This window comes from Piliocolobus tephrosceles, chromosome 1, assembly GCF_002776525.5.
Source record: "Piliocolobus tephrosceles isolate RC106 chromosome 1, ASM277652v3, whole genome shotgun sequence".
NCBI classification, from domain to species: Eukaryota; Metazoa; Chordata; class Mammalia; order Primates; family Cercopithecidae; genus Piliocolobus; species Piliocolobus tephrosceles.
In genome coordinates, this window is record NC_045434.1 from 169,884,570 (window position 1) to 169,904,796 (window position 20,227).

A 20,227-nucleotide genomic window follows, 5' to 3' on the forward strand; every position below is an offset into this window, starting at 1 on the left:
AGGGAGGAGGCTCGGCGGAGAGGCTGCAAGTGGGCGAGGGCTGGACGCCGCGACCTCATTTGAGCCGCCGGTGGACGCCCCGGCGGAACCGCCCAGCGCTCTTGTCCCGCGCTACCTGCCCGAACGCGCCTGCGCACTGCGAACCCCGCCCTGGTGTCACCTGTCGGAGCCCGCGGGGGCCGTGCACATGCGCACTGCCGGCCGTCGGCCAGTGGGGTCACGTGTTGCGCGCGAGCCGCCTCCCCGGCAGGCGCTTCCTGTCGCTACCGCTGCGGCCGAGGGCCCGCGGGAGCGCAGGGCGGTGCCGGGTGGGAGAAGGCCGGGGTTTGGCTTGGATTCACCGCGAGGTATGCCGTGTCCCCGCCCCTCGGCGTGGGGAGCTCTGGGGGACCGCGGGGGAGATGGAGGCGGCGCGGGCGGGGCAGGGCGGCGCGTCCCGCAGCGCGGGAGTGGGGGTCCCGTGTCGCCTCCCCCTACGGACTCCGTTGCCCATCTCTCCTGAGGCCTGGCTCTGTCATCGGGGCCGCAGCCTTGGAGTGTCTGACTGGCCTCGCTTTCACCTGAGCCAGGGTCACTCCCGGGGCCCTGCCGCTCACCTAAGTCCCGAAATCTGACACTGAGAGTCTCCCGGAGCGCCAGCCAGCTCCTCCGCCCGCTCCCCGCCCGTCAGCTGGTCTCCCTGCCTGGGCTGTGGCGAGATGCGCCGGCTTCCTGCCTTCTTCCCCTACCTCCTGTGCACCTACCCTTTGCCCCCAGAGTGGGGTTTCTGAAACACCGATCTGATCCTGCCACTTCTTTCCCAGCGCCCTCAGAATACTGCCCAAACACTTTTCGGCTTAGAGGTTTTCATGTTGTGCCGCTTCCATCTCGGCTTGTGCATTCAGGCCTCACCGCTTATGCCCCAGTCATACCAGGCCTCAGGTTGCCTTGTACGAGCCAAGCTGCTCCCCACTTCAGAGCCATCAGGTGTTCCCTCGGCTAGGAATCCTATTCCCCTCTTTCTCCCAACTTATTTGCGTGACTCAACCCAGGTGTCACCGCCTCAAAGGAGGCGGCTTTTCTCCCAATGCTGAAGAAGGGGTCACCTCAGGGCACCCATAGCCCCTGGGGCAACCCCGTGTAGTCCACCTCCACCATATACATGGTCCTTGAGGGCCGAGACCGTCTTAGATTCATTTCTGCGCTCCCAGTGCCCATCACAAGGGGTGACACAGGAGGTCCTGTGAATGACTGTGAGATCTTTATGGGAATCAGAATGCTGAGACAGCTTTCTCCAGAGCACAGCTGTGAGATGGAACTTTGATGAAGTGTCCTTGGTTGAAGAAAATGTTGTGTGTGTGTGCTGTCTGGTCATAGCCCCTTGCCGCATATGGCTGTTAAGCACTTGGAATGTGTCTGTTGTGGCTGATGGACTGGATTTTTAGCTTTATTTCATTTTAATTCATTGCAATTTAAAATTAAATAGCCAGCTGTGGCTTCCATAAGCACAGCTTTAGAGCCTTTCTGAATTCTACCCAGCCTTCCACCCACCCTGAACCTACAGTACTTCCCTGAATGTACTTTTTAAATTTGAGTCCGTTCAGAACACTCCCCAGTAAACCCATTGACAGGTGATCCCCATCCCTCCCATGGCCTGTGCTGCTTCAGTGCTTTAATTAAAGGTAATCCATCCTTTGGTGTTCAGCATTGCCTTCTTTAGGAGTTTACTATCCACACCTTACCACAGCTAGCACTGTTGGGGGCGGGGCTTATGGACTACTCCAACCTAAATCTCTGTAACTCTTCCATAGGTATCTAGGCTGCCACAATGCCAGGGCCAAGACCTCGGAAGGGCCCTCAGGCCAGAGGCCAAGGGGTGGCCGCTGCCAAGCAGGTATGGAACTTAGCCTTCTAGGCTACTGGGTCGGTTTGGGGATGGGAGTCCCTAGACAGCTTAGGCAAACTGGATCACATGTAGTTCCCCCATTAGTTCAGAGACTTGGAGCAGTGTCTCCTGGAGGTGGCAGAGCCCTTAGGCACCCTCCTATTAGTCCCTGCCACACACAAGTGGGGAGAGGGTTCAGGAATCACCAAAGTTTAGGAGGTTCTCATGGGACCTCAGTGCTCTCATGGGTTCCTCAGATAGGGTCACAACTTTGCTTGTTAGCCAGGGATGCCTGTAGGTGTGAGGGCTGTAGTCAGTGGGAGGACTTCACTGCCGGGGAATAGATGGCTGTGCCCCAAGTGGAAGAACAGGGGGGTTTCCTCACCAGTTTTCTTCCTTTATTTCTTCTGGGCCTACGTCTTGAGACTTCTTAGTCTATTTTCATTGTCTTTAAAAAGGTAAGAAAGGAGGTGGGGTAAAGGGCATAGACTGAAGTCGCAAAGAGCTTGTTTTAAATTCTGACTGTCTCACAAGACTCAGTTTCATCTGAACATTGGGATAAAAACAGAATGTGAGCTGGGCACCGTGGCTCACGCCTGTAATCCCAGCACTTTGGGAGGCTGAGGCGGGTGGCTCACCTGAGGTCAGGAGTTTGAGACCAGCCTGGCCAACACAGTGAAACCCCATCTCTACTAAAAATACAAAAATTAACTGGGTGTGGTGGCGTGTGCCTGTAGTCCCAGCTACTTGGGAGGCTGAGGCAGGAGAATCGCTTAAACCCGGGAGGCAGAGGTTGCAGTGAGCCAAGATAGCACCGCTGCACTCTAGCCTGGGCAACAGCCAGACTCTGTCTCGGGAAAAAAAAAAAAGGATGTACCTCTACCTAGAGTAGTCAGATTCATGGAAACAGAAGAATGGTGCTTACCAGAGGCTGGAAGGAGGGGAGGAAGGGGGGTTAATGTTTAATGGGTAGAAAGTTGGTTTCACAGTATGAAAAGAGTTCTGTGGGTGGATGATGGCGATGGTAGCAGGATAGTGTGAATGTCCTTATGCCATTGAACTCACCCTTAACAGTGGTTAAGATGGTAAATTTCATATTGTATGTGTTTTACCAGAGTTTTAAAAAATAGGACCTTCTCAGAATTGTGAGAATTACTTGACATAGTTAAGATAATCACATAGAACACTAAGAACAGTGCATGGCAGCTATTGCTGTTAGTCGTAATAATGGTAATGTGTTTTAAGTTCTGACTCTCTCACAAGACTATCTCAGTTTCAGTGTGGTCGTGCTGGGTTTTTTGTTGAGTCCCTTGGAAGGTGTCTCAAGGAGTAATGTTGCAGGCCTCAGTTTCTTTCTGCACATTGGGCCTCACAGGCTGAAGGAGCCACTGCTGGGGACATGGAGAGTCCCAGGTCCGGCTCTGGAGCTGGGCTCTGCCCTCCTCGTTGTGTGGTTCCTGAGAGTCCTGCTCTGCTCTCAGATGGGGCTGTTTATGGAGTTTGGCCCTGAGGACATGCTGCTGGGCATAGATGAGGCTGAAGATGATGAGGACCTGGAGGCTGAGCTGCTGGCTCTCACAGGGGAAGCACAAACTACAGGCAAGAAGCCAGCACCCAAGGGGCAGGGTGAGTTTGGACCCAGGGCTGGGCTTGGTGCTGGGACAAGATGGGCACAGGCTGGGACAAGATGGTAGAGGGGTTCCCTTGCAGCTGGAGGGAGCCAGCCAGATCCCCTGGTCCTTCCAATACCCATGTACCTTCTGCAGCACTCCCTCCAAGAGGCGGCCTCACCCTGCTTCCCCACCTTGTGTCATGGCCTGGGCTGGCCCCTCCCCGTTGTGGACAAATGTGTTTCTCAGACTGACTCAGGTCCCCATCCTTAGCCCTAGCCACGGTACTGGTGTAGGGTAGGGGCCCAGTTAGCACAGACTGAACTGGGTACATAGGAAGTACATAGAAATTGTGTCCAGTGAGTTAAGTGGAATCTCCCTCCACAGCCCAGATGAGAACAGAGACTTTAGGCCTGGGAGGATCAGGGGGTCTCAATCTTCCTCTCTTTTCACCAGGAACCCTCAGAGATTTTCCCCACCCATCCCCACCATCTTGTGTGTCCCTGAGCTGAGGATAATGGGAGGACCTAGGAAGGGGCTCATCGCTCCTGCCTTGGGGTGGCACAAAGCCTAGGTTTGAATCCTAGCTCTGCCACTTACTAGGATTGCAGTGATAGGAAAAGTAATGTTGGAAGTTTCTCAGTTTATTCAGTATATGAAAAGGGGATATTATCCATCTTGCAGATTTGTTGTGAAGCTCAATTGGACCTTGAAAATCTTTACAGATGTGAAAGGTGTGGTTGGAGGTTGGAGACAGTGGATGGTCACGTCTATGTCAGGCTACTGTAGGCGGAGGTGCAGAGAAAGGAGCAGCTTGTTGCTTGGTGGGGGGCCGAGGAAGGTTTCCCTGTTGAGGGTCTTTTGAACTAGGTCTTAAAGGAAGAGCAGTTTTCCAGGTGGGCCTCTGCCGTGGGAGGAAAGGGGGATTTCTGTCTGGGTGGATCTACCAAGCCCCTCCTTACTCATCCCCGACTTTATCTGTGCTGTGCTGACCTGCTGTGACCTTCTTCCCCCAGCCCCCCTGCCCATGGCCCACATTGAGAAGTTGGCAGCAGACTGTATGCAGGATGTGGAGGAGGAGGAGGAGGAGGAGGAAGGGCTGGAGGAAGATGCAGAGCTGCTGGTGTGTCTGCCAGGCTGGTATCCCAGGGCTCTGAGGCAAGCTTGGGCCTGGTGGAGGAGAGGGCAGTGGAGAGAGGCTGGGGGTGCCCCTCTGGTCTCTGACTCTGAGTGAGTGCTTGCCCCTCCTGGCTGTACAATGGGTGACGTGTCTCTGACTTCTGGTCTAAGCTCTGCGGTTGGGAATTCTCAGATTTGGAGTAATTACTGTTTTCGAGGCTATCCTTGGTCAGATTAAAGAAATGTTTTGGTGAAGGGGACTGAGGCATAGTGACTGACGTTAGGGAATATTGCTGGGAGAGAGGGTCCTTTACTCTCAGGTCATGTCGTGGGTATGGTCTTGAGGCCCCCAAGCTCCTGGGCTGTGTTTTGTCTCCCTAGACGGAGCTGCAGGAGGTCTTAGGTGTGGACGAGGAGACTGAGCCCCTGGATGGTAATGAGGCAGCTGGCCCAGGCGGCTCTGAGGAGGAGAAGGACCTAGAAGACACTGAACCTCCAGTGCAGACAGCCGTCCTGACAGCTTCAGCCCCAGCAGCTCAGGTGGGTTCTGGAGGAGGGCCCCTGTGCCTCTGATGCTCCTGTGTGCCCAGACATAACACGTGTGTGGCCTGGCCTGCACGGCAAGGCTGCAGTCACCCTTTCCAGGACCCTCCTCCAGCAGCCGCCCCGAGCAGAAACTGAGCACAAGAAACTCCTCCGTGGCTGCCAGCCTCAAAGGCCTCTCTGTTCTCCCAGACCACCCCCGGGAGCCATTTCCTGGCTTCCACCAATTGGGGCTCTGTATTTGCCTCTGCCGTGGCCTCTGGCCTCTCCAGTGAGCCTTTGCTTCCTGCCTTAAGGTTTTTAGGCTCTTCTTTCTCCTGGAGTCCCAGAGCTCCATCTTCTGGGGCAGCTTCCGCAGAGGGAGAATGGTAGGCCTAGCAGGCCCTGGAGTGGCCAGGCCCTTAACCGAATTGTTCATAGGTGGGAGCATCTCAGGGGCTACACGCTTTGCTGGAGGAACGAATTCGCAACTACCGAGAGGCTGCAGCCAGCGCCAAGGAGGCAGGCGAAGCAGCCAAAGCCAGGCGCTGCGAGCGCGGCCTGAAGGTGAGTCAGGCTAGGCTGGGAGCAGGGCAGGGGAGGGGGCTGCATGGAAGGCGGCTGGTGGAGATTGCACCAGTGGAGGGGAGGTCACCCCACCAGACTTTGGGGGTTGGGGAGCCACCCTTGGCCTGTCTTGGAGCAGGGTCTGGGCTGAGATGGCTGGCTGGGTTTCTGGACCAGTTCTCTCCCTCAGACCTTGGAGTCACAGCTAGCCGCTGTGAGGAGAGGCAGAAAGATCAATGAGGATGAGATCCCACCTCCAGTGGCCTTAGGAAAGCGGCCCCTGGCCCCCCAGGAACCAGCCAACAGGAGCCCTGAGGCAGACCCTCCAGCTCCCCCTGCCTTGAAGTCAGGTATCTGCAGATGCCCAAATCCTGGTCTAGTTCCTGGGGTCATAGCCCACAGCCTGTCTCCCCAACCTGCCACCACTGTTCATTACCATTGGTCACATCCTCCCCAGGACATCCTCAGGCCAGTGAGGTCCATGGGCATCTTCTGTGACCCTCATATGCTCTCTGGGGACTGTTTGCTTCCTTATAGACAACCCCTCCCAACCTGAGACCAGCCTCCCTGGCGTTTCTGCCCAGCCCATTTCAGACTCAGACCCAGACCCGCGGGCCCTGCTGTCATCCCGACAGAGAGAGTACAAAGTGGCTGCCCTCAGTGCCAAGCGGGCTGGCGAGCTAGACCGTGCGCGAGAGCTCATGAGGATTGGGAAGGTATGGCATCTGGCTCAGGCCACCCACCCTCATTTTGTAGACGGGGGAAACTGAGGCTCAAAAAGGGAGCTAGACTGAGATTGGCCTGAGTGGGGGTTGTTTCAGCCCAGGCTCTTGGGGTCCCCTGGCTTTCACCCACACCTGCTTTTCCAACTTCTGCAGAGATTCGGTGCTGTCCTGGAGGCCCTGGAGAAGGGGCAGCCTGTGGATCTGAGTGCCATGCCCCCGGCACCTGAGGGTCAGTATGTATCTGCTCAGGCTGGGGTAGGGTTGGGGAGGAGTAGCAGGCCTGGGGCTGACCAGGCCCTCCCACCTACACATCTACTCTGGGTGCCCTAGATCTGAAGCCCCGGCAGCCTTCTCAGGCTCCCACAGCACCCTCAGTCATTCCCCCAGCGGTGGAGCGAGTGCAGCCAGTGATGGCCCCTGACATCCCAGCAACCCCAGGTAGGGCAGGATGGTGGGACTGTGGTGTGGGGACCTGCAGGCATTTGGGGGCAGGCCGAGCTGATGCCCACTTCTTCCTTCTTTCCTTCAAGTGGCCCCTGCAGAGTCACAGACGGTGCTGGATGCCCTGCAGCAAAGGCTGAATAAGTACCGCGAGGCAGGCATCCAGGCCCGGAGTGGTGGGGACGAGCGCAAGGCTCGGATGCATGAGCGCATTGCCAAGGTGGGCCCGCGGCTGTGCAGCCCCTGCCTGTGCTGGCCTAATCCCTGGCTGGGTGCTCTGTCTCCCTGGTCCTCCGGCTAGTCTTCGTCTTTTCTGAACCTTCATCTCTTTGTCTCTCTGGGGCTTTTGCTGCCTCAAGGATCTCTTTTTCTCCCAGGGCTGCTGTCTTCCCACCAGTCTCCCTCTCCTTGCCTCACTGTGTGTCATGTTGGGCAGGGGGCCTATGGGCTGCTGCCAACCACAGGCCCCTCCCTTCCTTCCCTTGCAGCAATATCAAGATGCTATTCGAGCACACCGAGCAGGACGGAAAGTCAACTTTGCTGAGTTGCCTGTTCCTCCAGGTGAGTGGGGCATGGCCTAGGGGCTCTGTGAGGAGGTGGTCCCTGGGCAAGAAGGGAATGGGGGACAGCCAGTGGGGATGACTTCTCATGTCTCTGCCTTCCCACTGTGGAGCCATCTATCCCAGCCATGCCCAGCAGAGCCGTGTCCCAGACAGGGCCCTGGGTAGCTCTGTGCTTCTCTGAGGCTGCTCCCTGCCCCTCCCATGCTGTCTCTTTCCCACAGGATTTCCCCCCATCCCTGGCCTGGAGCCCACTATGGGTGTTGAAGAGGACTCAGTGGCAGCGACATTGGCAGCTGCAGAGAAACTGGCCTCCGCAGAGGATACAGGCCCAGCTGATGAAGACGAGGACGAGGTTTGGCTGAGGGATCCACTTCAGGGCTGGTGGGGAGAATAGCAGGTGAGGGGTAAACCCAGACCCTATTGTCCATACTAACAAGCCCAATAAGGTACATATTCTTTTCTCCACTGTACAGAGAAAAAACTTGTCCAAGGACACCCAGCTAGGAAATAGCAGAGCTAGGATTCAAACCAAGGTCTTTCTGAACCCAGAGCTCCGGCTGTATCCCCATTATCCTGCAGTCTGTCTCCTGTTGGGGAGGTTAGATGTGAGAGCTTCTGAGGCTGCTTCTAGCTCTCAGATCTTTTAGGGCCCAGGAAGAGAAGCCACCCATCTCAGGTCACACAGTGATTTAGTACAGCGTTAGGAAGATAGCCCAAGCAAGTCTGGGAGCCACCTTGGCCATGCTGGGGAACAGATCGCCTCCTAACAGCCTCCTGGGCACCTGCAGGGTGAGCCCCCAGCACAGGCCCCAGTGGCCAAGAAACCTGCACGGCCCACGGTCCCTTCATCTCAGCCCCTGCCTGAGCCCAAGGCCTCAAGTTCTAAGGAGTCACCTAGTCCATCTGGTGAGTTGGGGACAAGCAGGGTGAAGAACTGAGGGCCTAGGGAGGGCAGGTGTGGCCCTAACCAGTGGCCTTCTCACTTCAGTGCGGGAGCAGCTGGCACTCCTGGAGGCACGGAAACTGCAGTACCAGCGGGCAGCCCTGCAGGCCAAGCGCAGCCAGGACCTGGAGCAGGCCAAAGCCCATCTGCGGGTGGCCAAATGTCTTGAGGCTCAGATCATCCAGGCCCGAGCTGGCAGACCTGTTGATCTGTCCAAGGTGAGTCCCACCTGGTTAACCACCAGGACTTCTCAGGCAGAGAAGGTGACTGGCAGGCTTGACAGGCTGTGAACGAGGGCAGCTTCTGGGATGAGGTGGGGTTTGGACAGGACATGATGACAGCTGGGAAAAAGAGCCTTTTCCTTATACCCTTCTACCTTACGGCCCCAAAGGAAACCAGGAGAAGGGAAGGTGGGGTGCCCGTGGTCAGAGATGACAAGGCTGGGCCAGGCCATGGGAGGCAAGAGTGTTATCTTGGGATAGAATGGGAGGCGATGAGTAGTCATCAGTGGACTTTAGTAGAAGCTGAGGAATTGTTTAGTTTGGGTTCCTGCCTTTGTTGGACTTGGTAGAGGAGTAATCTGACTCTTGGGGCCCGAGGGGCCTTGTGACCTGGGTAGGTGCCTTCGCCCTTGACGGATGAGGAGGGTGACTTCATCCTCATCCACCACGAGGACCTGCGACTCTCCCAGAAGGTGGAGGAGGTGTATGCCCAGCTGCAAAAAATGCTTCTGGAGCAACAAGAGGTCAGCAGGCCCCTCATCTGTTCCTCCCCTCTGGCCCCACAGCCTCCCCATGGAAGAAGGCCTGGAGCTCAGACCACACGGCCCTGGACTCAAATTCTTAGCTCTTCCACTTACTTGCTGTGTGACTTTGGCAAGGCACTTCCCTTTCTGAACTATTTTCCTCATCTGTGAGATGGGGTGATAACACCCCTCTTTCAGGGCGGTACAGAGTTCAAACAGTAGAGAAGAGGGAAAGAACATTGTGATGTGCGTGTATGTTTGTGTGTGTATCTATCTGAACTGCCACCTGTTCTGGAAAGGCTGCCTTCTGAGGGGATGTTTGAATTAGGTTTTGATGGAAGGAGTTGCTAATTTGGGGAATGGCTGACCTCCAAAGAGAAAATGGCAAAAGTGTAGGCAGAGAAACCTGATGGAACTTGGGAGTAGTGCCCTTGGGGTTGTGTTATGGGAGGAGAGAGGTTAGGCTACAGAGGAAGGTTGAAGCTTTGAGAAGTCTACCCTTGAATGCCAACCGAGGCAGGTCCTGCTCTGGGCTCGGGAGTCACTCTGGGCCTCTATTTTCAGAAGTGCCTGCTGTTCTCCAAGCAGTTCATGCACCAGGGCAACGTGGCTGAGACCACCCGGTAAGTGCAAGGGCTGGGGCTGGGCTCCTGGGGTGGGAAGCAGAAAATCCATCGTCATGCTGACATACCCCTCCCTGTCAGATTTGAGAAGCTTGCTCAGGACCGCAGGAAACAGCTGGAGATCCTGCAGCTGGCCCAGGCTCAGGGCCTCGACCCTCCCAGCCACCACTTTGAGTTGAAGACATTCCAGACTGTGAGGTACCAAGGCCTAGGGAAACAGGGGCTCCAGGCAGGGAGGAGCAGGAGGCTGGGAGCCCAGGCCAGAGACTTCTACCCCTTTAGTGAGGCTTGCCAAGCCTGGCCCCGCTGTGGGCACTGGGGCTGCTGAGGAGTAGGACAGGGTGCATGCCAGTGAAGAGCGCACAGCTGTCTGGGTGCTGTGGAAAGAGCTCTGGACCAGAAGTCAGTGACCAAGGTCTGCATACCAGCTCTGCCTTCCCTCCCTCCTGTCACCACCAGCTGAGCATACAGGCCCTGGAAGAAGGGACCTTGTTCCACCACTGTCTTTCACTTTGAGCATTTTCTCCTTCCCTCTCGGCTCTAGGATCTTCTCCGAACTCAACAGCACAGAAATGCATCTGATCATTGTCCGGGGAATGAACCTCCCAGCCCCTCCAGGTAACCCTAGGGCCGCCCCTACTCCAGGAGGCTCTTGCCTGGACACTCCCTCTGACTTGACTCCCTTTTCTCCTTCCCAGGGGTGACTCCAGATGACCTGGATGCTTTTGTGCGGTTTGAGTTTCACTATCCTAACTCGGTGAGCTTCAGGTAGAAGTAGGATCCTCTGAAACCCGCCTTGCATTCCAGGACCCTGTGCTCACTTTCTTCCCATCCCTGGGAGGCCTGGCTGCAGTGCCTGCCCTGTGTGCCTCTGTGTTTATACGCTGTCCTGACTTCTCCCTCCTCACTGCTTAGGACCAAGCTCAAAAAAGCAAAACAGCTGTGGTGAAGAACACAAATTCTCCAGGTGAGGGCCACATGTGGGCCTCTTTCTCCTCTCTCTCAGAGAGTGTGGGCAGCACTGGTGTTTCCAGAGTGGGTTCCCATCTATGCCCTTACTCGATCCACCCCACTTGGGAGATAAAGGTGCTGTTAACATGCCTCTTCTGTAGTTGGAGAAACGCGCAGAGGTACAGGAACTTGCCTGGGGCCTCATGGCAAGGAAGTGGTAGAAATGGGATATGAACCTGGGAATTCTGTATCCCAATTCCAAGTCTTTCCTACTTTGTTATAATCTACGTCTAAAAAGAGTACAGAAACTCACTTCCAAGGCCAGGACCTCGATGCTCTACCACCCTTTGGAGGCAGTCACCCCAAAATGCAGGTGGAGAGATCGGGGGAAGGCAGCCAGCCCTGGGCCTCCATTTCCACTTCCTCAGGAAATCCTGAGAGCCAAGCCCCTCCTTGCTTTCTCCCCCTTTGCCAGAATTTGATCAACTCTTCAAACTAAACATCAATCGAAACCACCGGGGCTTCAAGAGGGTGATCCAGAGCAAAGGCATCAAGTTTGAGATTTTCCACAAAGGGTGAGGCTCCCATCAGTCACACTGCCATGCAGGCTGGGAGGAGGGAAAAGCGTTTGTCACTGCTGCCCCTGCATGAGCTCAGCCAGCACATTCCTGCCTGCCCTGCCCAGTCCAATCCTCTGCTGCCTCTTGGCTCCCCAGGTCCTTCTTCAGAAGCGACAAACTGGTTGGCACAGCACACCTGAAACTGGAGCGGCTGGAGAATGAGTGTGAGATTAGAGAAATTGTGGAGGTAGGGACTGGGGTGTGGGCAAGCCAAAGGGGTTGGTACGACAAGAGCCAGTATGCACTGAACACCACACCTTATTGTAGGTTTTCGTGCTCATTACTTAATTTGAAATTCTCCACAAGTGTGCTTAGAGTAGGTGGAATCCTCATTTCACAGATGGAGAGGTTCAGAAGGTCTGAGAAATCTCATAGAGGGACCCAGCAGAAGGCAGCCTCCTTGTTTCCATGAACTCAGTGGATTCCACAGGCAAGGACTATATGACCTTGCCTCTGACAAATGAGGAAACTCGGGTCCAAGAGGAAAGGGGGGTTCTGTAAGCTCATATGGTGTGTCTTGGCAGAGCCATGACCAGCTCCTTACTGATAACCTGTGTGGGCTGAGGCTCTTCCCACTGCAGCACACCTGCTCCTACTGCCTGCCTGGGGAAGTTGTTCTTAAGTGGGCCATGGTCTCTATTGGAGCCACTGAGGGTGACTGGACTTCTTGGGCCTGTTGTACTGCTTTGTACCCTGACTGCCCCATCTTCTGCCCAGAAGAGGGAGTAGTGTGGTGAATGGGAAGAAACCCTGGCCGTGGGGTTCCAGTGCCGACTCTGCCACACAGAGGCATCTGCTTCTCTGTCTTGGCCATCTGTGAAGGGAGGATTTAGGTCAGTGGAAGGCTGCTGCTTCAACCAATGTTTCTTCTAGAAGTTGCCGTGGGGATTGAGGAGAAAATGAACAGAGCTCTAGCATGCTTGTCTAGATTTATTTATTACTTTTTAAATAAGACTCACCAAAACCACCACCACTTCCTCCTCCAAATGCTGGGAGGGTAGGGTTGTCATGAATGGAGACTCCTGTGTTCGTGCCACAGGACATCTTAGCTCCTCTCACTTCTTTCCTGGGAATGTAGGGACCTGCCTGTTCCCCATCTCTGTCCCCTTAGTTACCATCTCCCTCTGTGGTCCTCACAGGTCCTGGATGGAAGGAAGCCCACCGGGGGGAAGCTGGAGGTGAAGGTGAGGCTGCGGGAGCCTCTGAGTGGCCAGGATGTGCAGATGGTCACGGAGAACTGGCTGGTTCTGGAGCCCAGGGGCTTGTGAGGTGGGCAGTTCTCTGGGCCTTTAGAACTTTTGCCCCCTTCTTTTACTTAACTATTCAACTCATATCTGGAGAGAAAACCTAGGAGTTTCTCATCTATGAGAAAGACCAAGAGGCCAAACTGTTGGGTAGGGCTTATGGGCTGAGTTTCTGATGTTTCTCAGTAGAACTGAGGAGAGAAGGTAACCTTCCAGGGTTTAACTATCTTCAGGAAACCCTTTCTAAAATCTTTGTGTTTTCACTGCAGTTTAGACTGACTTCTTGTGCTTTGCACCCCTGTGTAGCCGATGGCCAGCACCAGGAGAGGAGTCAGGCCGCGACTGTGCAGGAGTTGACTTTCCCAGCTTTGCTGGCTTCAGAAGCCTTTGTACATAAGAGAGATGCTGCTGCCCAAGCACCAAAGACCTGTTAAGCACGTGCACTACTGACCACAACCCTGGTCTTTCCTGTTGGCCCCTCCGGGGCCTCTACAGAAACAGGCTGGGTTCCAGGAGCCCATCTCCCTGCTGTCTCCCCCTGCCCCCAGTCTGGATGAGGGCAAGGACACCTTCATTCCTCTGTGCCATGGAGTCCTGCAGCCTCTTAACCCCTGCGGCAACTGTGTATAGCTTACACCTGCCTCCAGTTGTGCCACTTCTAGATGTGCCTTTAAAAGATATAACTATGGGATGGGAGAACTTGAGGGTGATCGGGAACCTCCCCTGCTGAGGGTGGGGTCAGGGTTCCGTGACTCCAGTGGGCCAGTGGTAGCCTGTCCCAGACAACTCCGTCACCCCAGCTCTGCCTGTGCCTTTATCCCTGACAGCTGCTGCACTAGCCTTCCTGCTTCCGTAAGGACTTAGTGGAGGAGGAAAGTTGTTTTTGGTACTACTTGGTGGGAAGTAAGGGGAAGGTTGGATCTTGGGTTTCGTCCACCCACCCAAGAAAAAAGACTGTTAACTGGAAGAACAAAATATATATACAAAATTTTATGTAGCCATGTTTGTTTATTTAGGGAAACTAACTCTAACTCATTGTAGGGATTTCATACTCAACTACAGAGTATCCATCAAAGTCCTAAACAAAAGTCCTGATCCCTGTCACTTTTTAAAAGCCAGGGTAGCAGTAACGTGACAAACGGCTGCTGTGGCTTCCCTCCTGAGGGCAGGGAAAGCCTTTCCTCTTCAGCTGGTTACCTGGGGGACTGCCTTCGTTTTTTCCAAGAAATTCTCCTTTGGCTTTGTTTTTTTGAATGGATGGAGACTATGAAGGGGTCTGTAGTTGTAATAGATTTAATATTCAAAACTGAAATGTTCTACATTTCTTAGAAATACCCCATCTTCCCCCACCCCCTTTTTGAAGCATTAATTCAAGATCAACAAAGCATTCCTCAAGATCACTTTTAAAAAAGGTTAGAAGTGAAGCAAATACATTCAGCTTACTGATCACTATAGTATTGCCTAAGCACAGCTCAAGAACTGAGCTTTGTGTGTGTGTCCTTTTGGGGGATAACAGGGCTGGACCATGCTTCCTTGCCCTTAAAAGCAGAGCTTTTAGTGGGTCACAGAGCAGGAACCACACACAAGTGACTTTTTTCCCCAGGAGCCCTCTGACCTTTTTTTGAGACGGAGTATCTCTGTCCAGGCTGGAGTGCAGTGGCACGATCTCGGCTCGCTGCAACCCCCGCCTCCCAGGTTCAAGCAATTCTCCTGCATCAGCCGCCTGAGTACCTGGGATTACAGGCGTCCACCGCCGGCACCTGCACCTGGCTGGCCAATCTTATCAGAAGTGAGCTATCAAAACTTCCACAGATGTGAGATTTAACACTTAATTGCGGTCACGTGTATGCAACACAGCAATAATCTAGAATGAAAAGGAGGGTGGTTAGCCTTCATAACCTATAGAGCAAAGAAAAGTGGCTGGAAGGGTTCCTGACCCAACCTACTCCCCTTAGGGTGTGTATCCAACCCAGTGCTTCCTAAGAGGGTTAGGGACCACTGTGGTTATCCTCTGAAGTTCCAGCCAGCCCTAGGAGTTTCTAAATTCAGGCCTCTGCTGGAAGTGGCCTATTTTGATACATAAAAAGTTTTCTGTGGCTCCAAAGTTTCTCCTTTGCAACCCATTCAATTTCAGTCTGTTTCTCTGCTCTTTCAAAACAGAACCTCCAGGCTGAGGAAGCAAGACAAAGCCTCCCACCAGACTTGGAGACTGAAGTTCTTAAAAGGCCTTTGTTGTAACCAAAGGCATGCATGTGTCACTGTTGTGGGAGGAGCCTGTCCCAGCCTCATCTTGTCCTGAGATTTATCCACATACAGTAACCAGGCCAGACACGGTGTGTGGCTCACGCCTGTAATCCTACCACTTTGAAAAGCTGAGGCAGGTGGATCACCTGAGGTCAGGAATTCAAGACCAGCCTGGCCAACATGGAGAAACTCCGTCTCCACTAAAAACAAAAATTAGCTGGACATGGTGGCCGGCGCCTATAATCCCAGCTACTAGGGAGGCTGAGACACAAGAATTGCTTGAGCCCAGGAAACAGAGGTTGCAGTGAGCCTAGATTGTACCACTGCACTCCAGCCTGGGTGACAGAGCAAGACTGTCTCAAAACAAACACAAATACAGTAACCAAACGTTGTAGATTAGTGACTCACCTGCAGCTGGGAGCCAGCTACAACCCAAATCATTTTAAAATTTTCAGTTATTTGATCTCATGCAATGCACGCTTTCTTCTGAATTAGCGAGTTGAATGAACTACGGAAATTTTTTAGAATCAAGAAGCCTTACAATTAAAGGGCAAACTCCTGTGACTCTAACATTTTTCCTTTCTCATAGCACCATTCTGAAACTTGCATTGTTGCTTCTGGATTTTGACGCCTTGTTTTCCATGGGCAGCTCCTAAAAGACTGTCCCTTAAGTAAGGGCAGCTGCTTTCAGGATGAAACCACGCAACTGAGACCGGCAGATCCTGGGAGCTTGCACCTGGGTCAGCTCCATAGATGGATTTGTTTCTTCTCTGCCTCAGCTGCCCACGCTTTAAAATGACATAATTTCTCCCTACTCCTTAGCCCTTCTGACTACATACAATCCCTGAATCCCCCTTGCCATTATTATTTTTAGCATTATAAAAATAGAAACCAGCCAGGCAAGGTGGCTCACACCTGTAATCCTAACACTTCGGGAGGCCAAGGAGGGCAGATCACCTGAGGTCAGGAGTTCGAGACCAACTTGACCAATGTGAAACCCCATCTCTACTAAAAATACAAAATTAGCTGGGCGTGGTGGCGTATGACTGTAATCTAATCCCGGATACTCTGCAGGCTGAGGCTGGAGAATCACTTGAACTCGGGAGGCGGAGGTTGCAGTGAGCCAAGATAGTGCCATTGCACTCCAGCCTGGGGAACAAGAGCAAAACTCCGTCTCAAAAAAAAAATAGAAACATTACAAACTTGCTAATTCCAGAAACAATGTTCAGCAGGTTGACTGTTGTTTGAAATGTGTTAAATGCATAAATTATTTCCCAGGTGACCTATCTAGAGGTAAATTACCTGAAAATCTTGGGCCCACCAGTGTTCAGGAACCACTGTGGCTGGGGGAAGACAAGACGTGGGGAATTTAGAGGCAAAATTTCCAATCTCTGTAGCCCTGCAGTCCAGTAGCTCCTCAGAAGATGTTGATAAAAATACATTGCCTAGCATTTGGTAAGCATTTAATAATTCTTAAAAATTTAATAAATTACCAGAATGGCAACTCTATTCCTTTTCAGTACAGAAAGATCGCTGTATCTCAATCTTTAAATTTACAATCCAGAAAATTTGCCTATTTTGAAATGTGGTGGTTCAGTCCCTTGCTTTATATAATTCTTACAATATACATTGTAAAAAAGCAAGGATAAACAAGGAAAACAATTAACTAGCATTGGCTATTTTATGCCCAATTCCACAAATGATTTTACTAAACACAGAGGACATTTGATGCCGCTGAGAAAGGATCTGAGGGCCAGAGTTTGTCCTTAGTGGGAGAATTTAAAAGCTTGCACTGAGCCAGAAGTAGTAAGTACTATGGCAAGCAGGAGGATAAACAACAGGAAAACAGGACCAGTCCCTGTAGAAGTTCCAAACTTTTGAGGTATGTTCAGACAAAGCTGGCTATTAGACCAAAAATAAGCTGCCCCTGTTAACAGGTGCTTCCTGTTCTTGTCAGGTTTGGAGGTAGCGGTTCCCAGGGCTTGGCCCTGATAAGCTACTGCTGTGTGGGCTAAGCTTCCCCCTTAGAAGCTCTGAGTACCTCTGAGCCTGTGGGAAAGGTCACAGTAAGAGTTCTGTGCAGCCACCATTGGTAAAACCTTTGGAGAGGCAGATGTCGACTATAGGCTCCCACCTCAGAGAGCAGGATGAACCTACACAGACATTTGCCAGACCAGGCCTTTAGGCCTCTGGAAAACAGCTGCCGCTGCAAACAGCTCCACAGCCTGCTGTTGCCTCATGCTAAACCCAGCACTAGCCACTGGGGAGCAGCCTGTCGCTGTCCCAGAGGCCTGCACTAGTTTCCAGGGAATTCTTGGAGCTGTGCTAATAACTGCAGAAAAACTAGTTTAGCCTTGACTTTCAGAAGATGCCAGTGACAATGGAGTACATTGCCCTAAAGCAGTATTTTCAAAATGTGTGTTGTGGAATCCATTTGGTCTAAGACCAAAATAATTTTTTAATGAAACAGAAAAAGGTCAGAGTGCATCACACATCATGGATAAACCAGATTTTGGTTTCTAATACCACTCCCATTAAAAGAAGCCAGAGATCCTTGCAGAAATGGCTGATTCCAGGGCCAGGGTAGGGTAACCACAAGATAAGCCTGAAGCATCTCGTTAGGATAGAAATAAAAAAGAAGTGGAGATAGAAAAAGATAGAAATAAAAAAAAAAAAAAAGCATGTCACCAGGATGTAGGCGCCAGCTTGAAGGGTCTCTTGTCTAGCTAAAGCTGAGACCATTTGTGTACCAAAATAATGAATTGGAACCACTGAAAAAGGCCAGGCTTGGTGGCTCATGCCTGTAATCCCAGCACTTTGGGAGGCCAAGGTGGGTGGACTGCTTGAGCCCAGAAGTTTGAGGCTGCAGTGAGCTAAGGTTGTGACACTGCATTCCAGCATGGATGACAGAGTGAGACACTGTTTCAAAACAAAACAAAAAACAGTCTATGAGTGTATAATGATAATTAAGTGAGTAAATAAATTAGGAAGGAGGGGCTTCTGCTTATAGTAGACTACCAAGTGCAACCTGTAAAGGTGGAGAATGCGCTAGAATTGGAAAATCATTTTGCAAACATCATAGTAAAAGATCAGTGCAGGTAACGAACATCAATGCATACTAATTTAAGGGGACACTTTCATAGGCAAGATATTTGCATGGTCTGAAAGTCTATATATACTGGTTGTAAGTTCCAGGTGGGGGGATATACAGAGAAGCTGGACAACACCTTGACCAAGCGATCAAAATTTACCACTGTCAATGAGGGAGCAGATGGGTATTCTGGGCAAGTCGTTCTGGGCAAAAACACATCACCCGATTATAAATGAGGAAACACCAAAAACAGTTGTTTTCTGTTAAAAAAAAAAAAAAAAAAACAGGGGGGGGGGGGGGGGGGCATTCACCAAAAATATCAATGAGGCTGAGCGTGGTGGGTCACGCCTGTAATCCTAGCACTTTGGGAGGCAGAGGATGGTGGATCACTTGAGGTCAGGCCTGGCCAACATGGTAAAACCCTGTCTCTACTGAAAATACAAAAAAATTATCTGGGGGTGGTGGCAGGCGTCTGTAATCCCAACTACTCCAGAGGCTGAGGCAGGAGAATCGCTTCAACCTGGGAGGCGGAGGTTGCAGTGAGCCGAGGTCACGCCACTGCACTCCAGCCTGGGTGACAGAGCAAGACTCTGTCTCAAAAAAATATGTATCAGTGACATAAAAGATCAAGACGAGTCATGACAGCCATAGCCACGTCTGATTCTATACTGGAAGGTTTGCTGGAGGGAAAAAATGCTACGAAGAACATCATTGGGCAGGTGCCAGGTTAAAGTATCAAATCAATGTTTGAAGTAGAGAAGTGTTCTACAGTTGTATAAGAGAATGTCCTTATTTTTTAGGAAATAAGCATTTAGGAGTAAAGGCCTATGAGATATGCAATTTACTCTCAAATGCCTCAATTTTTTATGGAGAAGGAGAAAGGGAGAGAGAAACCCTGACAAATCAAATGGGGCAAAATGTTAATAAGTGAACAAGAGGGTAATCTGGGTAGTATGCATGGGTTTTTTTGTACTTGCAACTTTCCTAGAAGTTTAAATTATTTCTCAATAAAATGTATTTTTAAATTCTTCCAGTATTTATAACTAAAAACGTCCTGGGTGTATTCCATCAGCATTCACAGAAATACCCAGTTGAATACCTGCCATCCACACAGGCAGATCTCCAGCAATCCTGAACTCAGCTCTTCTCTCCAAATGACATTTACACTGAGTTGCCCTTCCGAAACTAGAAGAGTAGATTAAGCTCTTGAGTCTTCGATTCACTTCAATGAATAATGTGGTAAACACAAAAATCTAAGTGTGACTTCTACTTGATAAACAGCTGTGATGTAACTGGGACAAGATCAGTGGGGAATTATCCTTTTCATACCAATGCTGTATAAAGAGTGCAAGAATGGATGCTTCATATTTTATTTCCCTTCTGCCCTCCCCATCCCACCCTTGGTGATGGTTGTACCCATTTGAGCATTTCTGAGCACATGACCATAAGTAAATCTTGAGAGAGGAGCGGAATTCTTGTCTAAACAGTAACAGAAGGGGATTAGCTGCGAGGATAGCATAACTGTTGTGCAGGAACAGAAGCTGCCCAGATCTTCTTGGTGGACAATGCATAGAAGACTCAGAATTATGGAACATCTGTCCCCCTAACCACCCTTTCCCACCCGTCTCCCAAACCCCCACTCCCACCCTATTCCCCACCCCATTAATAGTGTTAACAAAAGCTTAATCTTCCAGTTTTAAAGTGCAAATGATTTGGGTATGACTGCTGTTGCAACAAGTCTGAACAGAAAAAAATGAAGTCTTCTCTGTTTATGCGATGTTTTCCAGAATATAAAAGATGAGTTCCATGACGACAGGGCCCTCACTGAGCTGGCAGGCCCCTCCATGGATCACCGGCACCAAGGCGCTGTCCAGATCATTCATGTACTGCGAGGGAAGGGGCTGGCCATTGCTCCCTGCTTGATAGCCAACCTATACCACAGAGAGAAAAGGAGGAGAGGTTACTGAACAGAGGCCTCTCCAGGGCTGAGGGCAAGGAGGCTGAGCAGAAAAGGAGATGTCCTTTTTGGCCACAGGCTAGACATATGGCAGTGAATACAAATTTATCCTCTTTTCTGGATTGTCACTTATCCTATTGTTTATTCCTCCTGACCACTTGACAACCATGAGGCACTGGGTAAGCCACTTAACCTGTTATGGTCTTAGTTTTCTGGGGAAGGGGAGAGGTGCATAAAAAGGTATGGAGTATCAGAAATAACACCTTAAGCTTTGGTTGTGAAAATTAAAATGAGAAATGTACAATGTACAGCTCCCTAACATAGTAGGAACTGAATATTTGTTCTTGTATCCATCTGTTCATTCATGCACCATCTTCTGAGCACCTACAAACGCAGGG

General features: G+C 51.6%; 2 protein-coding genes across 6 annotated transcripts in view; one reads left to right on the top strand and one right to left on the bottom strand.

Annotated features, from left to right (window-relative positions):
- On the top strand, positions 1 to 20,137 carry CC2D1B (coiled-coil and C2 domain containing 1B). Of its 3 annotated transcripts, none has more exons than XM_023188638.1 (25): positions 1 to 347; positions 1,791 to 1,873; positions 3,346 to 3,490; positions 4,491 to 4,597; positions 4,975 to 5,133; positions 5,557 to 5,682; positions 5,873 to 6,032; positions 6,220 to 6,398; positions 6,561 to 6,636; positions 6,738 to 6,845; positions 6,938 to 7,068; positions 7,337 to 7,409; positions 7,633 to 7,763; positions 8,200 to 8,317; positions 8,400 to 8,572; positions 8,974 to 9,099; positions 9,664 to 9,722; positions 9,804 to 9,920; positions 10,267 to 10,340; positions 10,421 to 10,479; positions 10,638 to 10,689; positions 11,149 to 11,248; positions 11,390 to 11,480; positions 12,433 to 12,562; positions 19,660 to 20,137. In XM_023188638.1, the coding sequence occupies exons 2-24, from the start codon at positions 1,808 to 1,810 to the stop codon at positions 12,559 to 12,561; spliced, it is 2,559 nt and encodes an 852-aa protein (XP_023044406.1). In that variant the 5' UTR covers positions 1 to 347; positions 1,791 to 1,807; the 3' UTR covers position 12,562; positions 19,660 to 20,137. The 3 variants fall into 3 exon arrangements, with proteins under 3 accessions (XP_023044406.1, XP_023044399.1, XP_023044416.1); XM_023188631.1 differs by lacking the exon at positions 19,660 to 20,137 and adding an exon at positions 12,844 to 13,534 and having other exon boundaries at positions 6 to 347; XM_023188648.1 differs by lacking the exons at positions 4,491 to 4,597; positions 19,660 to 20,137 and adding an exon at positions 12,844 to 13,534 and having other exon boundaries at positions 269 to 347.
- ZFYVE9 (zinc finger FYVE-type containing 9) overlaps positions 19,176 to 20,227 on the bottom strand; it is a 202,745-nt gene continuing 201,693 nt past the window's right edge. Inside the window, exon 19 of one of the 3 annotated variants that reach the window (XM_023188602.1) lies at positions 19,176 to 19,803. In XM_023188602.1, coding sequence (XP_023044370.1) covers positions 19,642 to 19,803 — 162 coding nt within the window. In that variant the 3' untranslated portion in view covers positions 19,176 to 19,641. The remainder of the gene's footprint in view (positions 19,804 to 20,227) is intronic. The other 2 variants (XM_023188610.2, XM_023188617.2) reach the window with 2 other exon arrangements.